Source organism: Anabrus simplex, chromosome 6 (genome assembly GCF_040414725.1).
Source record: "Anabrus simplex isolate iqAnaSimp1 chromosome 6, ASM4041472v1, whole genome shotgun sequence".
Lineage (NCBI taxonomy): Eukaryota > Metazoa > Arthropoda > Insecta > Orthoptera > Tettigoniidae > Anabrus > Anabrus simplex.
In genome coordinates, this window is record NC_090270.1 from 276,191,552 (window position 1) to 276,211,548 (window position 19,997).

The following is a 19,997-nucleotide window of genomic DNA, read 5'->3' on the forward strand; positions in this document are numbered from 1 at the left end:
TATCACTAAATCCAATGGTTATAATAATGTTTTTGTTGAAAGAATAATAAACAAATACAGATATCGTCCTTCAACCACATTAAAGAAAGATAAACCCAACGCGCCCTTAATTTCCACCTTCACGTTTAATAAAGAGATCTATAAAATCACTAACATTTTTAAGAAACACAGTGTAAAAATATCTCTTAAATTCGCAATAAAAATGCAGATATCCTATACAATTCCTCATCAGTTAACAGGATTATAGTTTCTCAAAATCAGGAGTTTACAGAATCAAGTGTAATAATTGCAATTTTTTGTATGTTGGACAGACTGGGAGGAGTTTCAACACAAGGTATTCAGAACATAATAATGCCCTAAGATATAACAAATTCTCTGCAGTTGGTCAGCATATGCAAGATTACAATCATAATTTTACTGACAGAACAAGATATGGAAATCCTTAAGATATTACACAAAGGCCCCCTACTTGATATAACAGAAAACGGTTTTATACATTTAGATCACTATTTTAATTCAAACTACAACCTTAATGACATTTTGGAGAAATCCAATATTCTATTTGACCTTCTCATTATTATTTTTAGAAATGTTAATTTAGCAAATCATAATCAATTTTTCATTCAGTTCATGGTACCTTTCTTCAGCAATTACCCCTATTCCCACACCCCTCAGCCCCGCCATAAAATAGCCCCTCCTCACTTCCCCCTCTACCGGGCGAGTTGGCCGTGCGCGTAGAGGCGCGCGGCTGTGAGCTTGCATCCGGGAGATAGTAGGTTCGAATCCCACTATCGGCAGCCCTGAAAATGGTTTTCCGTGGTTTCCCATTTTCACGCCAGGCAAATGCTGGGGCTGTACCTTAATTAAGGCCACGGCCGCTTCCTTCCAAGTCCTATGCCTTTCCTATCCCATCGTCGCCATAAGACCTATCTGTGTCGGCGCGACGTAAAGCCCCTAGCAAAAAAAAAAAAAACAAACTTCCCCCTCTTTTCCCCGTTCTCTCCGATCTTCCCTACCCCGTTTTTCCCCTCACTTCCTGATCTTTCCTGCTCATGCTTCCCTTCATATCAGTTATGCAATACGCCCAACATACCACAGCGCAAAGTGAGTCACCTATTACATTTTCATTATATTTTTTATTATTTTTCGCTATTCGATCGGCCCCCCTTTTTCAACAGCCCTTGTATTGATTTGGCTTTTATTATTATTTGTCAGTCCACTTGTTTCCGCATTGAACTGCGAATCTTCATCACCTACTTTATAGAAATAATTTGGGCCGGGCTGAGTGGCTCAGACTGTTGAGCCGCTGGCTTTCTGATCCCAACTTGGCAGGTTCGATCCTAGCTCAGTCTGGTGGTATTTGAAGGTGCTCAAATATGTCAGCCTCATGTCGGTAGATTTACTGGCACGTAAAAGAACTCCGGCAGGACTAAATTCCGGCATCCCGGTGCCTCTGAAAACCGTCAAAGTAGTTAGTGGGACGTAAATCAAGTAACACGTGGCTGTGAGTTTGCATCCAGCAGATAGTGGATTCGAATACACTGTCGGCAGCCCTGAAATGGTTTTACGTGGTTTTCCATTTTCACACCAGGCAAATGCTGGGGCTGTACCTTAATGAAGGCCACGGCTGCTTCCTTCCAACTCCTAGACCTGTCCTATCCCATCGTCGCCATAACACCTATCTGTCTATCTGTGTCGGTGCGACGTAAAGCAACTAGCAAAATAATAATAATAATAATAATAATTTGACCTACATGCGCAACTTTTCGCCTTCAGAGTTTTTAAGGACATCAAAGTAGAAGAAGCTCTTTGAACGACATCAATGTAACATGTTTCTACATTATTCAGTGCATGTGCATAACTTAATTACGAAATGCCACTGCTACCATATAATGACTTATAGCTATCAGAACTTTGTAATGAATGATATGAAAGTTTTAAGAATCTTCAGCATCCAGATTAATCAACTTGAATCACCTGAATCATCCTTCAACGGTAGTTAAGTGCCTTGTTTGAATGCATTTTATGCGTAATTTAAAACTTTTATCACCATTGTGATTATTTTTCATCTTCAACTTTTAACTTTTAGCGTCAAACCACAATGTTTTTACTGCATATCTCAAAACTGAAGGTAATAGACGTGAACATTGGTGTTTGGAATCTCCCTTAAACATAAAGAAACACGCCTTCTTTTAATTTTTTTGGGGGGGGGGGGGTTGGCAATAAAAACTAACGGCGGTGGGGTGTAAAAGAAGGTGAGACCAATTGATTTTACTGTTCTTTATGTACTTATAAGGATCCTCCGTTGTTCAGGCGGCAGCGCGCCGGCCTCTCACAGCTGGGTTCCGTGGTTCAAATCCCGGTCACTCCATGTGACATTCATGCTGGACAAAACGGAAGCGGGACAGGTTTTTCTCCGGATACTCCGGTTTTCCCTGTCATCATTCATCCCAGCAACACATAATAGTAATAATAATAATAAGAATAAGAATAACATTAATAATAATAATAATAATAATAATAATAATAATGATGTTCCGGACCGTCGTCAAATATGCGGACCGCGCTGGAAACGGCTCCTGGACGGGTAATGACTAAGAATGCAGTCCGGCCGCGGGTTCAGTGCCACCAAGGCACCCAATATGACACCACGCCGGATCTCCTGAAGGATTTTATCCAGATTAAAAATGATTATAGGAAAATACGGTATGGCAAAGATTTACGGACCCAACTGACCGGGAAGAATACCTGAGCCTAGCCCGGGAAGTACGAAATCGATTGCTGGAAAGGAAGATTGAAAAATGGGAAGAAACGTGCCGTAATCTAATAGAAAACGAGTCAGATCGGGAATTTTGGTGGATTCTCGCTGAAAATGTGTCAGATCGCGAATTTCGGCGGATTATATATCTAAAACAATAAGCATTCAATTATAAATTTCAGTATAATACCGTAGCGAAGCACGGGTACCTTGCTAGTACTGTATATGGACCTTTTGATATATTGTGCTATTTGTGTTATTGGCTGATGATGACCTTGACCTTAGGTCAAAACTAGTATCAAATAAATGTTTCATTTGTAATGTAAACCGCATTGCAAACATTTTGTATTGAAAAGGTGGAACTGTTAAACTAAAACTTTTAATTTTCTATGTGTTCCCCTGTGCCAAAGTAAACATCAACTATAGCCCATTCAAATAACCAATGCGATTCACTGGAAGAACTTAAAGAAAAAAAAGTGAGACCTACATTATCAAGATATGCTTGAACCTGATCTTTCCTATAAAAATACTGCATTGGATTGTATTAAACGCTTCACAAATTCAATAAACCTCTCAGTCCTGATGAATCACAGAGTGGGCTGTAATTTGAAACTGTAAGATCCTCAATATCAACCTTTCTAAAAACAAAAGTAATCAATTCCAAGTTTGAAATATCTCCTTAGCTGAAACAAGGTAATGATCTCATAAACAGCTGAAGGAAAATCTCATTCAGACGGACTAGTTGTAATCACTGTTACTGCAGTCGTACCAATTTTGCACTTGCTTTACATATAGTTCTAAATTAATAATAATATTTAAAAAAGAATAAAATTCAGACATGTTTCAAAAAGCATTACCGAGCTTGATAGATGCATTCGCTTAAGTGCGGCTGTTATCACACCAGGAAAATGGTGGGGTTGTACCTTAAGGCCATGGCTACTTCCTTCCCATTCCTAGCCCTTTCCTGTAACATCGTTGCCATAATACCTATCTGTGTCGATGCAACATGAAGCAATTTAAAAAACCAACGGTTTCGTAAAGACGGATATTTTTCAAGCTTGGTGCACTTGGCCATTAGTATTATTGAAACAATGGTGAAATTCATAATAGTACCATATATAGACACCTGTGATATCTGCCACATCATAGATGCATGTGCTCAGAACACTGATACAACATATTTTCTGGATCTATAATGCCTAGAGACACAGCTAAATGTAGAGTGAACTTGTCACTAGTTCACAGACATTTGTATTCCTTAAAGGACCAACAGATAATCGCAGTGACTCGAGGAGAATACAGAAGTGATATGTGAAACATAGTCTCTGCTGTATGTCCTTATGCATGGCTGTCTTCTGATAGATCAGCTCTCCCTTCCTCAATCCTAGTTCTCTATTCCTTTTTTAATACTACCTCTTCCGATGCTGACCTGTCATTGTATTTATTCTATTGTGTGTTTCTATTTAGTCCCTACCGTTCTATATATATAACTTGATTTATCACCTGTTTATTTCTCTCCATTATTTAAAAGCTCTATATATTATAATAACTGGCTCGAAAAATCTCTCCATAAAAGATTGTACAGTAATGCTAACAACTGTTTGTTTGTTTGTTTGTTTGTTTAGAATTCACTGCTTTCCAAGACCACTTGCTGGACAACGATCTGTGTTCACTGTGTGTGGTGATTGTTGAAAATGACTCTGAGAGCTATGTGCGAGCATCTGGCTTGAGTTGTCTGGGAGCCATGGTCCGTGTCAGCAAGTACTGGAGCAATAGCCTTGCCAGCCATGACCTGCCTGTGAGTACTACCTTCACCTTACCTTTTTAAAGATGTACCTAGACAGTGACACATTACTCATAGTCTATTCTTTTAGGGGAAAATGATTGCATGTCTCCGAAAGGAAAGTGAAGGAATAGTTCGACGTGAAGCTGCAGCCCTCATGAAGGAAATGTACGAACTTCGGAAAATACCGTGAGTGATATTTGTTTATTTGAAGAAAGTTCTTGAGGTTAATATTGTTACAAATTGTGTGCACTTTTCTCTATTGGTAGGAGCAATTTATTAAGCCATGTAATTAATTCACATAGAAATGGGGGCATTAGAAGTTCGCAGTAGTGATGATTCTTCATGATCATTATAAGAACACTTCAAGAAATTTGTGAGTTTTGATGGCCTGTATCTGTTGAAGATCAATATTCCTTAGTCCTGAAATAATACATTATTCTCCCTACACAAGAGTTTTCCATTACATTTCTCTTTGAGTGCTTCAGTATCATTTTATCTGCTGATTGATAACATCTAGTTTCCAGTGAATTCATTGTACAGTAGAACTTTGTTATTAAGACATCTAGGAACCCCATAAATTGTCATTATAAACAAGTGTTGTCATAACTAAGATTTATGCTATTAGTCAAGTGAAGTGGAAAATTATATGGACTGAAACTTAATTAGGCTTGTTTCATAATTTACTTTTTAGCATGACATTAAAGTGCAAAACTGAAGTATGTACAACATAAAATACAGTATTAAATTTCATAGAAGAGTTCTGACTCCTACAGTTAAACTTACAACTACAATACATTATGTTCATTACTTAACTTCATCATTTAGGAATAGGAAGACATTTTTGCAACTTTTATCCTGGCACTCTCATAATTATGTTTTGACATAAATATGTCTTTTGGCTGGGGGTCATTTGAAATTAGCGATATAAAATGTGTGATTTAAAGATAAAAATTTCATTGTTCCGTATTGAAAAGTATCGCAGTTAAATTGAAATAATAAATATGGTAGTTCAACCTATTCAATACAAGTAAATAAGAGATGTAGAGATTACATTCTTATTTAATTAAAAGTGGAAATGGTACCGGTTTCGACCCCAGTCTGGGTCATCATCAGCCGATTATAACTCGAAAAACAGTGCATAAGTAAGAAAGAAGTTAACGGTCAAGTTCATACAGTAACAGTTGAAGAGGCGATATAAAAATGGCGGGGGTAGGCACTGTAAGATTCAGACGAAGTGGAATGTAAGTCAATTAAAAGAAGTAATGCAATAATCTTCCGAGCATCAGCACGACACATGCAATGTTTGGCACTGTCTCACAATGTTCACGAAAAGCAGAGAACAGTTAAATGAGCCAGACTGCATACACCGTCAGGCACAAAGTCACAACACAATCCAAATATGAAGATCTAAAGTCATGAAGAAGCCGAAGACGAGCAGCTCAACCGAAGTAACTTGCAAGCTCCAGAAGATCGGCGCGGTGTTTACAACGTCAAGTGCTGTAGTTTCATACGCTGACGGAGATTGAAGAATAGATTAATGATCAAGTATTTGCTTAGTTCATGAAAATGTACCTATATATATATATATACATACTTATAATACAATTCAATATAATTGAATACGTAATTATGATCTTGAAGATTTTTAGAACAGATAACGTGAAAAAAAATAGTGAATAGAAAAAATGGTAAAAAGCACAATACCGGAAACAAATGAAAACGTGTATGCACAGTGCGCTATTTCTTGTATATATATATTTTAAAAAATTCAGTTCGTGATTGAAGTAGTCAAAGTTGGCAGACGAAAGGCACGAGTTTAAATTTGAAAGTGAGGGCCCAAAATGAAGTTGGCAATGTAGTTTTTTTTTAGGGGTGAAAAGAAAAATAGGATAAAAAAATTCTAAATTTCAAAACCTGAATTTAATTTTCCATGCCTTACAAAGTTCCTGCCCACATTTTATACCTCCAGTAACCCACCCTAAACTATCCCTCCTTCATCCCTATCTTATCCTCTCTCACCACTTTAAACCCTTTTAATCTTTTCTTATCCACTAATCTTCTTTCTTTATTAATTTATCCTATTTTTCTTTTCACCCCTAAAATAAAATTAAAAAAAAAAAAAAAACTACATTGCCACCTTCATTTTGGGCACTCGCTTTCAAATTTAAACTCATGCCTTGCGTCCGCCAACTTTGACTACTTCAATCACGACCAGAATATTTTTTTATATGCCATCAAACGGGGTGATTTCGGACACAGAGGTGGTTTCGGACAGTATGGTAGATTTGCCGTATGTTGTCGCATAGCAACGAGCCGCCGGTGCTTTGAACTTCCGCGCGCGTTTTCATTCGACCTTGAGGTTATGTTTCCAGCTTCCTGTGCTTTTTATTACGAATCGACTTCATACTTTGGAAAATTTCCCGTGTGCACTGACATTGTTGAAAGTTCATGCATTATCATTAAGCGGATACTTTCGATTGTCGCGGTCGGAAGGAATGCATTATAACTATGGTTCTTAGTGAGATCAACTGACTGAAGTTTTTATAAACGATTGCTGTGGAATTTTGGTGAGATTTAGTGAAAAATAGTGTTTCACGCTCATTTTACTGAAAATTGGAAGCAGCCTGGGTGATTTCGGACAATGCCTAGAAATTATCAGAGGCAGAAAGAAGCTGCTTCGAGGGGTAATTACGAACCAAAATTATTAGAAAAAGCCGTACGTGATATTAAAATTGGCAAGTTGTCTTATAGGAAAGCATTTAATTTCTATGGTATGCCTTGGTCCACCCTACAAAATAAAGTGCGGAATGTACATAAAAAAAATTGGGAAGACAACCATTGCTAAATGAGGAAGAAGGAAATGCTCAAGGAAGCTCGTCACCCACCGGCAATGCTCCAACCCAACACAACCTGCTACTTCCGCCATCGCAAATAAAACCTTCTGCCTGGGAAGTCGATTTTTGGTCGTGACTTCCACCGAGATGAAAGCAGTGCAGAAACAAGTGATGGCGCTGGCAGCAGCAGTGAAAATGAATGCGATGAAGCACACAAATAGAACGTAATGACATTCTGGTGTTGCAAGAAGAGGCTTTCCTTGTTGCAGATTATAAATACAAGTTGAGGAACAAAGAGCATACAGGCAGTATTTTGCCCTGGCCTGAAATACTCGTTCAAGGGATGTGGATGTCAAATACTTGCGCCCATATAAAAATAGCAGAAAAGTGTTTGTGTTCCCTAACATCCCTGCTGAGGATACCATAGCTAAAGAACAAATTTCGAAACACTTCCAGTCCAAGTTGAGAAGAGAGGAATGTTTATTTTCAAATAAAACGTATTTTAGATTTATAGGCCATGGCAACTACACATGTTCATTTTATCGACCATTTTTTGCTCTGAGATTTGTATCGTTTGTAAGAAAAATTATTAAGATTTCTCAGTAGGATCTCTGTACAGTTTATAACTATTAATATTTCAATTTAAAACGGAAAACTTTACATTTACCTCGTCAGAAAAGAAAAAGATCGATCAGTAACACTTTACATTTATCATTACAATGATTTTAGCCAGTTAGTCATATTTTGGACACCCTCAGAACACTTTAAATATCACAAAACTAAAGCAAAAAGAAAGGAGGACTATTTATGTCCAAAATCACCTAATACGCTTTGAAATTCCGGACAGCGGTTTAAAATGCATGTGCGTCCGAAATCACCCCGGCGTACGGGGTGAATTTGGACACTACTTTTTGTTTTCTCAGGAAAACCTGCATTGGCATATATATTTATCGTTTGTACGGTATTGCATTCATTGGATATATTCCTCATAATTAGGATGATAAACAATACAATTTAAGATTCCCTCCGTGAGTTAAGACAAAAATAACCTCAAAACTGTCCGAAATCACCCCGTTTGACGGTGTATATATATTCAAGAAATAGCGCACTGTGCATACACGTTTTCATTTGTTTCTGGTATTGCGCTTTTTACCAATTTTTTCTATTCACTATTGTTTTTTCACGTCAACTGTTCTAAAAATCTTCAAGATCATAATTACGTATTCAATTATATTGAATCGTATTATAAGTATGTATATATATATATATATATATATATATATATATAGGTACATTTTCGTGAACTAAGCAAATACTTGATCATTAATCTATCCTTCAATCTCGGTCAGCGTATGAAACTACAGCACTTGACGTTGTAAACACCGCGCCGATCTTCTGGAGCTTGCAAGTTACTTCGGTTGAGCTGCTCGTCTTCGGCTTCTTCATGACTTTAGATCTTCATATTTGGATTGTGTTGTGACTTTGTGCCTGACGGTGTATGCAGTCTGGCTCATTTAACTATTCTCTGCTTTTTGTGAACATTGTGAGACAGTGCCAAACATTGCGTGTGCCGTGCTGATTGACTTACATTCCACTTCGTCTGAATTTTACAGTGCCTACCCCCGTCATTTTTATATCGCCTCTTCAACTGATATTGTATGAACTTGACCGTTAACTTCTTTCTTACTTATGCATTGTTTTTCGAGTTATAATCGGCTGATGATGACGCAGACTGGGGTCGAAACCGGTACCATTTCCACTTTTAATTAAATAAGAATGTAATCTCTACATCTCTTATTTACTTGTATTGAATAGGTTGAACTACCATATTTATTATTTCAATTTAACAAAATGTGTGATGTGATATTACTTAGCAACCGTTGATGGATGGCCTGAAATATATGACATACAGTATTTATGATCTGATTTTCCCGAAGGAAAATTTGACACAATTTTTTTGTTCATAACCGTATTACAGTTTCACTGCAACCTTTTCTATGGTCGGCGACCGTGTTGATGGCCCCTGCCCATGCAGAGAGAGAGGGAGAGAGCAGTGATGCAAAACTCAGTGTTATTGCATAAGGGTAGTTATTGCTGCTGCACGTAACATCCTTCATATATCACGTGTGCTTGGACAGTTTATTTTTTGCAGTAAGGACACTGCATATGGTTAGGATGAAAGCATTTTTTTTAATGTAAAGAAATGGAAATCACACTTCTACTCCAAGTGGTTCATGTTTTATGATGTGTTAACAAACTTAAGTTTTAACTACATATAACTATAAAAATAACCCATGATATTATATTTTAGGCTCTTCTAACCACCCAAAGGGTCTGGACATGACTGTTTCCCCAGGGTGAGGAAGAAAAATAGATTTGTATCTTCACAGTGCATATGAAGAAGGTGCACATCTACACTTCAGAATGGAAAGTTTCAGTTGCTGTCAAGTACTGAAACAAACTAATGTTGCTTTCAAAATCCACATGATACTACTAACTCAACGAAAGATGCCAGACTGCATGAAAACATTTATCTAAAAACAAAACAACAAAAAACATGGCACTACAGCCCTTCAAGGGCCTTGGCCTACCAAGCGACCGCTGCTCAGCCCGAAGGCCTGCTGATTATGAGGTGTCGTGTGGCCAGCACAGCGAGTCCTCTCAGCCGTTATTCTTGCCTTTTTTAGACCGGGGCCGCTGTCTCACAGTCAGATAGCTCCTCTATTCTAATCATGTAGGCTGAGGGGACCTCGAACCAGCCCTCAGGTCCAAGTAAAAATCCCTGGCCTGGCCGGGAATCGAACCCGGGGCCTCCGGGTAAGAGGCAGGCACACTACCCCTACACCACGGGGCCGGTATTTATCTCAAATCATAAATTTAAATTTAGAAACTAATAATCTTGAAGAACACTGCAATCTAATATATTGGAACTTGAAAATAGGTGCAATGAGTCATCATCGTTATCATTGTACAGTTCCAGTTTCCTGGGTACTGTTAATGAGCCTCTTCCACTTCTTCCTGTCCATATACGACTTGTCATGGAGAACATCATCCACAATCCATTCTCTGGTAACTAGATCAACCTTCATCATGTCCATCCATCAGGTTTTACGTCTTCCTGCAGGTCTTTTCCCCTCCACTTGTCTTCCAAACTTATTCTGGCTGTCCTTGTAGGTTCCATCCTTATCACATGCCCGTACCACCGTAGTCCGACTGTCCTTGTAGGTTCCATCCTTATCACATGCCCGTACCACCGTAGTCCCCCTGGATGTGCCGATTCAGTCTAATAGGGATCTCTTTATTCCGGCTTCTTTCCTCGCCTCCTCATTTCTTAACTTGTCCATCTTGGTCTTCTGGATGGTGGATCTAAGAAATTTCATCTCTGAAGCTTGCAGTCGTGCTGAATCTCTTTTTGTGAGGGTGCGCGCTTCAAAACCATAGGTCAATATTTATGTGAAATAGCTGTTAAACATCATCAGTTTGGCCGGTTCTGGAATCATGTCATCTCATAAGTGTTCTTACTTGAAACATCATCAGTTTGGCTGGTTTTGGAATCATGCCATCCCATGAAAGTGTAGAATTCTGATCCCTTTTGCACTCTGTAATTTTCTTTCTGATCAAATTATCACTTGAGATTACACTTTCAATGTAAGAAAACTATCTACACACTCTAGCTGGTGGTCTCCTCGTTTTACACTTGCTGGACGCCCTTCTCTGTTTACTGCCATCACCATTGTCTTGGTCTCTCTGATGTTGAGGTTATATTCCTGGAACTGGGATTTCCATACGTTGAGTCTGGTTTGTACTTCCTGTTTTGTTTCACCCCAAATCATGAATCAGCAAAGGCCACTGCATTCACTTCACTTAACTTTTCCTTTACGTTTTTCATTATATTGTCCATAACAGTGATGAACAGTAGTGGGGGGCAGTGCACTTCCTTATTGAACTCCACTCTTGGTCTCAAGCCATGATACTGAGCTCGATAGCTGCAGTCGCTTAATTGCGGCCAGTATCCAGTATTCGGGAGATAGTAGGTTCGAACCCCACTATCGGCAGCCCTGAAAATGGTTTTCCGTGGTTTCCCATTTTCATACCAGGCAAATGCTGGGGCTGTACATTAATTAAGGCCACGGCCACTTCCTTCCCACTCCTAGCCATTTCCTGTCCCATCGTCGCCATAAGACCTATCTGTGTCGGTGCGACGTAAAGCAATTAGCATCATCATCAAGCCATGATGATCGACCTTCCCTAATTTGTACACAGCCGGGCTGAGTGGCTTAGACGGTTGAGGCGCTGGCCTTCTGACCCCAACTTGGCAGGTTCGATTCTGGCTCAGTCCGGTGGTATTTGAAGGTGCTCAAATACGTCAGCCTCGTGTCGGTAGATTTACTGGCACGTAAAAGAACTCCTGCGGGATAAAATTCTGGCACCTCGGCGTCTCCGAAAACCGTAAAAGAGTAGTTAGTGGGACGTAAAACAAATAACATTATTATTATTAATTTGTACACAGCTAGTACAGTCTTTGTACAACATCTGAATTTTTTCCTCAGGCACTCACAGATCTTATCCCTTATATCACTATCATAGGCCTTTTCTATATCCAGAAATACAATGACCAGGTTCTTGCCTTTCTCACAATACTTTTCCATCAGCATGCGGGTGCTAAAAATTAGATTCATTGTTGATCTTTGATCTGAGGTGCAATGGGTATGGTATGAAAATTAGCCTTTCAAAGACTAAATTGATTGTATGAAATAAATTTCATTGTTGGTCCGTATTGAATTTCTGTATAATCTTAAAATAATCAAATTTATTTAAAATTTTGAGGAAGATGATGCCCGCTACGCTGGGTAAAATATGTCCCAATGATGATTTATATTGTATAAGTCATAAGCGTTCAAAAGAACTGTATGTATTGAATAGGTGGAAAATTTTTAAATAAATTTGATTATTTTATAATTGACAAAATTTATGTCGGTAGGTAAGAAATTCAACAGCATTGAATGTCAGATTGGTGATACAAATTACAAGTCATTAATCTCATTTTTGGTCCGTATTGACAACATTATTTACATTCAATTTACAAAGTATACATTTATTATTCACCTATTCAATACCTACAGTATCACGTTTTGTGGTTAAATAATCATAAAAGATTAAAAAGTTGTGGGCATGTTTCGCCCTTCTTATTAGGCATCATCAGCACATTAGCTAATCTTATTAAAATTGTTTGTTTTAAGAATGATTACACTATTGTTTATGAAAAATTGAGATGAGGTATGTTGTGATATTAAAAAAAAAAATTCTTTGAAACAGTAGTTAAGATTTGACATGGGAAGTACAAGCACATGTTAAAATTATTGTAGTAGAATTTCTACGATAGCTGCAGTCGCTTAAGTGCGGCCAGTATCCAGTATTCGGGAGATAGTAGGTTCGAACCCCACTGTCGGCAGCCCTGAAAATGGTTTTCCGTGGTTTCCCATTTTCTGGGGCTGTACCTTAATTAAGGCCACGGCCGCTTCCTTCGCACTCCTATCCCTTTCCTGTCCCATCGTTGCCATAAGACCTGTCTGTGCGACGTAAAGCAACTAGCAAAAAAAGTAGTATAATTTACAATATTGTCTAAAAAATTATATGTAATGATAGGAAGTTTTTAAAATCAGCATGTATCTGAAACTGAAATGGATCCTCTTCTTAGTGAAAGTCAGTATATTTGCGGCGGTCGCTGCTAAGTAGATCAGAGGATGAAATTTGTTTTAAATTATGCGTTCCAACTGTTAAAATTAGGTTAAGAAGAAGCAGATGGTGTATCTTCGTTGAGTTGAATTGATATAAAATACACTTTGGTGTAATCATTGAAATGGAGTATAAGTTGGAGATTTAACTATGTTTGAAAGTTAAGTTGATTTCCACATATAGGTGTGGTCTTCCAGAAGTTGTGGGAATCTCGACGGATAGAGTGTTAATCAAATGCCGTGTGAGTGTCTATCTTGTTTTGTTAGCAGCGTTGGTCTGACTGGTGTTCCTACAACCAACGCTGCTAACAAAGATTAGCTAATGTGCTGATGATGCCCAATAAGAAGGGCGAAACATGTCCACAACTTTTTAATCTTTTATGATTATTTAACCACAAAACATGGTACTGTAGGTATTGAATAGGTGAATAATAAATGTATACTTTGTAAATTGAATGGTGATACAAAGCAGGAACAGGTAGATAATTTTAAGTATTAAGGTTGTGTGTTCTCCCAGGATGGTAATATAGTGAGATTGTATCAAGGTGTAGTAAAGCTAATGCAGTGTGCTCGCAGTTGCGATCAACAATGTTCTGTAAGAAGGAAGTTAGCTCCTGGAAGAAAATATCTTTACATTGGTCTGTTTTCGGACCAACTTTGATTTATGGAAGTGAAAGCAGGGTGGACTCCGAAGTAACAGACATGAAAGTAGCAAGAATGATTGCTGGTACAAACAGGTGAGAACAATGGCAGGTGGGTACTCAGAATGAGGAGATAAATGCTAAGTTGGGATGCTAAGTTAGGAATGAACTCGATGGGTGAAGTTGTACACATAAACCAGCTTTGGCAGTAGGGTCATGTGAAGCGAATGGAGGAGGATATGTTACTAGGAGAATAATAGACTCTGATATGGAGGGTAAGAGAAGTGGAGGGAGACCAAGACGACGATGGTTAGACTGAGTTTCTAACGATTTAAAGATAAGAGGTATAGAACTAAATTTGGCCACAGCACTAGTTGCAAATAGAGGATTGTGGCAACATTTAGTAAATTCACAGAGGCTTTCAGACTGAATGCTGAAAGGCATAATAGTCTATAATGATTATATATGTAACACTTTTTAAAAGCACTATCACTGAAACCCTTTCAACATCCCTGAAAACATGCCATAAAGTCGCTTAGAGATGTATTACAAATAAAGGTTTACATAAGGCAACATGCCTAATGAGAAAACCTAATGTGGAATTTAAGATTTCCGGACACAGTGGGCTAATCCCATTTTAAGGAAACAAGCAAACAAGAGACAGAAGGATATAAGATGGCTGTTATTACAAAGATTACAAAAACAAAGTTTGCTTGGTCTGAAGAGTTGTTACATATTTCTGAAAAGAACTACTTCGAGAAACCCTAAATAAAACAAGGATGTGAGGCTGTCCTGTAGAATTCCTACATAAAATAAAATATACCAAATTAAAACAATAAAATAAATAATAAACATGGAAAATAGTGAAAAATTGATCACTTGTACTAACAGGTGGGCACAATGACAGAAGGCTACTCAGAATGTTGAGATAAGGCTAAGTTAGGAATGAACTTGATGAAGTAGTGCACATAAAGCAGCTCTGCATTACTCTGATGTACTTCTTGGCGAGGTTCAACTATTGGTTACTACAGTGAATCTTCATGAGTGCGTTCCTCATTAATATGTTTTCCCGCTTAGCACGTCGTAAAATCCCAATTCTCATCGTATTAAATCTATATAAAAATACCTCGCTTATCAGGTCACAGATTTTTGCTATTACCGTTTAGTATGATCACATTTTTCCTAGCCCTAAAAATGTTATTTGTCATCCCTTGTGAAAGAAATGTGACTTCCAACTCTAGTAAGAGCCCTCGCCACATTTGCGTGATTACGGGAAAAGGCCTTTACTTCCTGAACTTGAGAGGATAAATTGCACCTTCAGGAAGCAAGCTGTTAGCCTCAGAAATATTCACTTTTGCTTGCCGATTGGCAGTGAGATTGCTGAATAACACAGTGAGCCTATTTGTGCTTGTATTTTGCATTCCATTCAGAAGTTACAAATTTATTTTGTGTTCAGTGGTACAGTAAAGGGTAACAAATATTTGTCGCGTGATAGGCTATATCTGGATTAGAAACATACTCGTGTGAAGTTCATTAGCATGGTGCATATTTGACCTGTGATAGCCTAGTTATGGATACAGAAAAGGACACGAAATTCCTTACTAACAAAGAAAAAATTAAAATCTGTCAGTAAGTAGACTGGCATCTTCATCTTTAAGCATGCCGAGGTCAAATGTTGAAACACGCACCTTCGTGTTCCGACTCAATCATTCAGGTTGGTCAGAGTTTTGTCAGATTCAAAATGGCGGCCAAAGCCATTCCTTGCAGTCGCACCTAGTTGAGTGTAACCTCCAATTCATTGTCTAAGAGTGTGACAAAAAAATAATGTTTAATGACCCACTGGTCTGAAATAAAAGACTTCTACTAATATTCGTTTTAGAAAAAAGTGTGATCTGCAAGAATACTTTGATATTTTTATGGCCCGCCATGCAAATGTTTTCATATTTGTTGTCTGGTGTTTTTCACACCTTTCAATGCACTGTTATTTTATAAACCGCAGCGGAAAAGGTTTTTCATATTTGTTCTGTCATGTTTTTCACACCTTTGAATACCTTCCTCTTACAGTAGGCAAATGTTGGGGCTGTATCTTAAGGCCACGGCTGCTTCCTTCCCGCTCCTAGGCCTTTCCTATCCCATTATCGCCATAAGACCTATCCGTGTTTGGTGCAACGTAAAGCAAATCTTTAAAAAAAAAAAAAAATCCTCTCATCTTTAGAAATGGTAGAAATAGTTTTCACTGTAGCTGTGATGTAAAATGCCCTCATGTCGGAAAAAAATTGTGTCTGATGTTTCCATGTCCCTTTTGGACAGTTTTTATTTGTATATTCAGTATACGTTTTCTTGCTTAACATGTTGTTTTTCCATGTCCCCTGCAGGAACATCTTAATGAGGTTTTACTGTATTTAAACTAATTACTGATGAGTTTTATTAGAAGATAAGAGAGATTTTAAGTGAGATTTCTAATCAGAAGATAGGGCTGGTATTGATGAGAGATGTTTACTTAAATATTGCAAGGTTCTTGATCACAAGAAAGATAAGAGATTCTTACTTTTAAAATGAGAAAAGAAAACTGACTTTGTATATTACGTTACTTGAAAGCTGGAAGAGACTAAACGGAACAAGGTAAGAGGAATTAGAAAAGTCTAGACAGATAAACCAAATAGGGGGATAGATTAAGAATAATGGTTTAAAAAAGAAGGAAACCAAAGGAGAAAAATCCTCCTGTGACTTACAGTTGAAAAAAGTTGTAGAGGGCTTGCAGAATTGACAGTTCAGATACTAGTTGATTAAATAGTCCATTAACCTAATCCTTGAGAAGTCCACTGGCATACCGAACCCGAACAGTCATTCCACAGTCTTTTTATATAATACCGTATTTACTCGCGTATTAAACCCCTTTTTTCTCACTTTTTCAACCAAAAATAATAAAGGTGGGTCCAATATGCGATAACCTCAAAATTTTGTGCAGCAAACAAATGACTTCTAGGTTATAAAGAGCTATAAATTGTATGTGTAAACATTCTATACTATTATTTAACAAACTTAGAATGTATCTAAGTTATACTGGCTATTTTCGTCGGAAGGCAGTATTTCTAAATATAAAAAGACAATAAATGGTGAACACGACTTTTAGGCCTACAGTACATATAAAAGTCCGTTTTAGTTACTCATATCACATCATTCGTTACATCTCATTAATTTCTCTTGTGAGGTTGACGTCAGGAAGGGCATATGGGCGTAAAAACTCGCTACGAAGATTCATCTCGCTTCATACTCGATCCCGTAGAAGAAAGGGATAAGGGTGTCGTGTTATGATATAATTAAATATTGATACAAAAGAACTTAATGGCCAGTCATTTGTCTCTGTCGGTTCAGCATCAGGCCTACCACAAAGTAAACCTTATCACCGCTTTCATTTGAATTATCGCCTTGCGCCGCCAACTTCCCTGCCTTGCTACAATACCAGCGTGTCGGCATTCTAAGTGATGTCATCTTCACTGCTATCTCTCGTCAGCCATGCTTCATTCTCTTTGAGCCATGCACTGCATCAAGAGCATACGAGGTCCCGTCTTTTTGAACCTTTTAAAAATAATTTCATTCCCAACTATAGAGTCTAAACAGTGTAAATCTATTCCCAGATAATCTGTGATATTCCCAGTTGGTGTATATGTAGCAGAGGCCACTCCTTCCGAATAAATCCATGCTGTAGAAGGCATGCCAAACCATCAGCTGATAACTGGCGTATGTTACTAGTTGTACTTCCGAATGTAATACATAGTAACTGAAAACATTCTTTTGATAACTGTGGCTGTTGAAACACAGACCCTTATTTTTAAGTATATTTCATGCTTGTTCTCTAAATTTATCACATCAGGATTTGCGTAAACAGCTGTCCGTGAGATAAGACAAACCACATTGTTTAGGTTAGGTATATTATCGCCCTGATAGTGCCAAATGTTCGACGGAAAAAATAAAAATAAATAACAGGAAAATATACCGCATTTATGGATATCTACAGGTGTGGCAGTAATGCGTTTTATTGTCATAATGTTTTTGTGTTCGTTTTTTTTTTATTAACGCATACCCTAATATGTTTTGTTTGGCGTCTCCGAAAATCGTTTAAAGTACGTGGAGACATAAAATTATTATAATTATTTGTTAGGTACGTTGGTGACTAAAACAATAGTTTTAATTGCATAGCTTTTATCATGTTTTAAACTTACTTCTCTCCAAATATACACCTATATTGGCCCGAGTTACGAGATATTAAACGACCACTTTGTTAATGATCTCGCCTGCTGTATAAATAGCAACAACCGCAAATATTTCTCAACTAAAGTAAACTCGTTTTCTCATCCCGAGGTGGTACAGCTCATTTTAGACACACCCCAGTGGAGGGGAGTTAACATATACCGCCTTTACCACATATCAACCTTCCTGCCAGTTGTAAATCTCTGGCAGTACGGTACAGGGAATCGAAGCCAGACCCCCGAAAACAGCAACTAACTTAATTGTGCTAACCATTACGCTGGCGGACATTATTAACTACAAAACACAGACATATAGTATGACTAATGCATGCTTGCAATGCGCAGGTTGGACACGAAGCTAGGCCTATTCATCTATTTGTGCGACGTCATCAGAACTGCAGTAGACCTACACTAGAGAGGCGGACATTTAACTACGAAACACAGATGTACTGCATGGATTCGACGCGTTTTCATTGTGTAGGTTGTACGGACGAAGCTATTCACAAATTTGTGCGATGTCATCAGAGCTGCAATAAGACTTGTACCCGCTTCGAAGCGGAATCGTCATCGTTCTCTGACGAATTACGTTGGGGGGTCTTATAGGCGAGATTTATTTTTTCATTTTGCTCGTCTCGAAAAGCCAGGGGGGTGGAGTCTAATACGCGAGGGGGTCTAATACATAAGTAAATATGGTAACTCCCGATTCCGCCCACACCTTGGGCACCCAAAAACGTTGCATTGGGTCTTCAGTATGGCCAGCCTCGTACTTGTGAGATTTTCTTGTATCATGGTCGTAAATCCTTTCTGTTTATATTTACTCTTAAATACCTGCTGCACAACATGATTGCAGGTAAACTTATGTATTCCACATATTCCACCTATTCAATACAAAAACAATGTTGTCTGATTGTATTACAACTTTATTAGCAGTACTAGCAGAGTTTTTTATTGATGTAATGTTTTAAATGTAAAAAACAGTTTAACATTAATTTCAATAGCAACAAAAATTGAATATAGACCTATACCTTTCAACTTCGTGATTATTAGGGCTCGGATTTGAGCACATTAGCATTTTTTTTTTTCCTGAATAGTACACATTGAAAGAAGCCTTTTGGTGGTATTTTCATCTCTCTGGGACCAACAGAAATTAAATTTATCGAGCATATAAATGCATAAAACCGCGGTTTTCAGAATACAAGCATATAAAGGCATATTCTTGTGGTTTTTGTCTAAATAGTTTGTTTTTCTTCGAATTCCTCCCCAAATTCGAGCCCTGACCATCCTTAAGGTTCTAAAACAGAAATAATTATTGAAAAGCCTATCTGGTGCAAATAGAACCGCAGGTTTTTTACCTTTAGTGAGGTCATTCACACACCCTAATTGGCCTCTGCCGGATTAGAGTGTGACTTGTCAGATAAGCGATGGAAGCCCCAAGCATCCTTTCACTTTGAAATGTCAGGTGTTTTAGTGGTGTGCCTATTTTGGGAACCAGTATTGTTTAGGTGGCTTTTCCCATGAAGTGGTGGAAGATCCGACCCGGTCAAGTCAAATTTCTGCATTCTACTCTCAGTTCGTACGTACCTATCGAGATTTCTAAGTACCCGATGCCTAAAGTTAAGGAATCTCTGAGTGTTTTACTCCGACAATGTGCAAAGGAAGACCCTGACTCCTTTTCTGCTGACGGGAAAATTCTTTTCTGCAAAATGTGCGAAAAAGAGGTAAGTTCTTATTGACATTTTCACATCTACGTTCTTAAAGATATTACTGGTCAAACGGTTGAAATTTCAAGTAAGCTGTATGTGCAGCATATGGTGCCTACCTACTAGGTAAGTAGAGAGAAGTCTAAGAATTCGGAGTGTAGACCCGTTAGATCCTCAGATTTTACATTTCCGAGACAGAAATTGACGTTTGGATTTGCTGATTTTTCATGGGATCGTTGAGAGGGTGCTCGTATTTCTACTGCTATATTTGAAAATAATTTCATAGTCCACAA

General features: G+C 38.0%; 1 protein-coding gene across 1 annotated transcript in view; it reads left to right on the forward strand.

The window, feature by feature from the left end:
* LOC136876452 (BRCA1-associated ATM activator 1) overlaps positions 1-19,997 on the forward strand; it is a 102,000-nt gene that overhangs the window by 69,159 nt on the left and 12,844 nt on the right. Inside the window, exons 7-8 of the mRNA XM_068228443.1 lie at positions 4,384-4,556; positions 4,633-4,730. Coding sequence (XP_068084544.1) covers positions 4,384-4,556; positions 4,633-4,730 — 271 coding nt within the window. The remainder of the gene's footprint in view (positions 1-4,383; positions 4,557-4,632; positions 4,731-19,997) is intronic.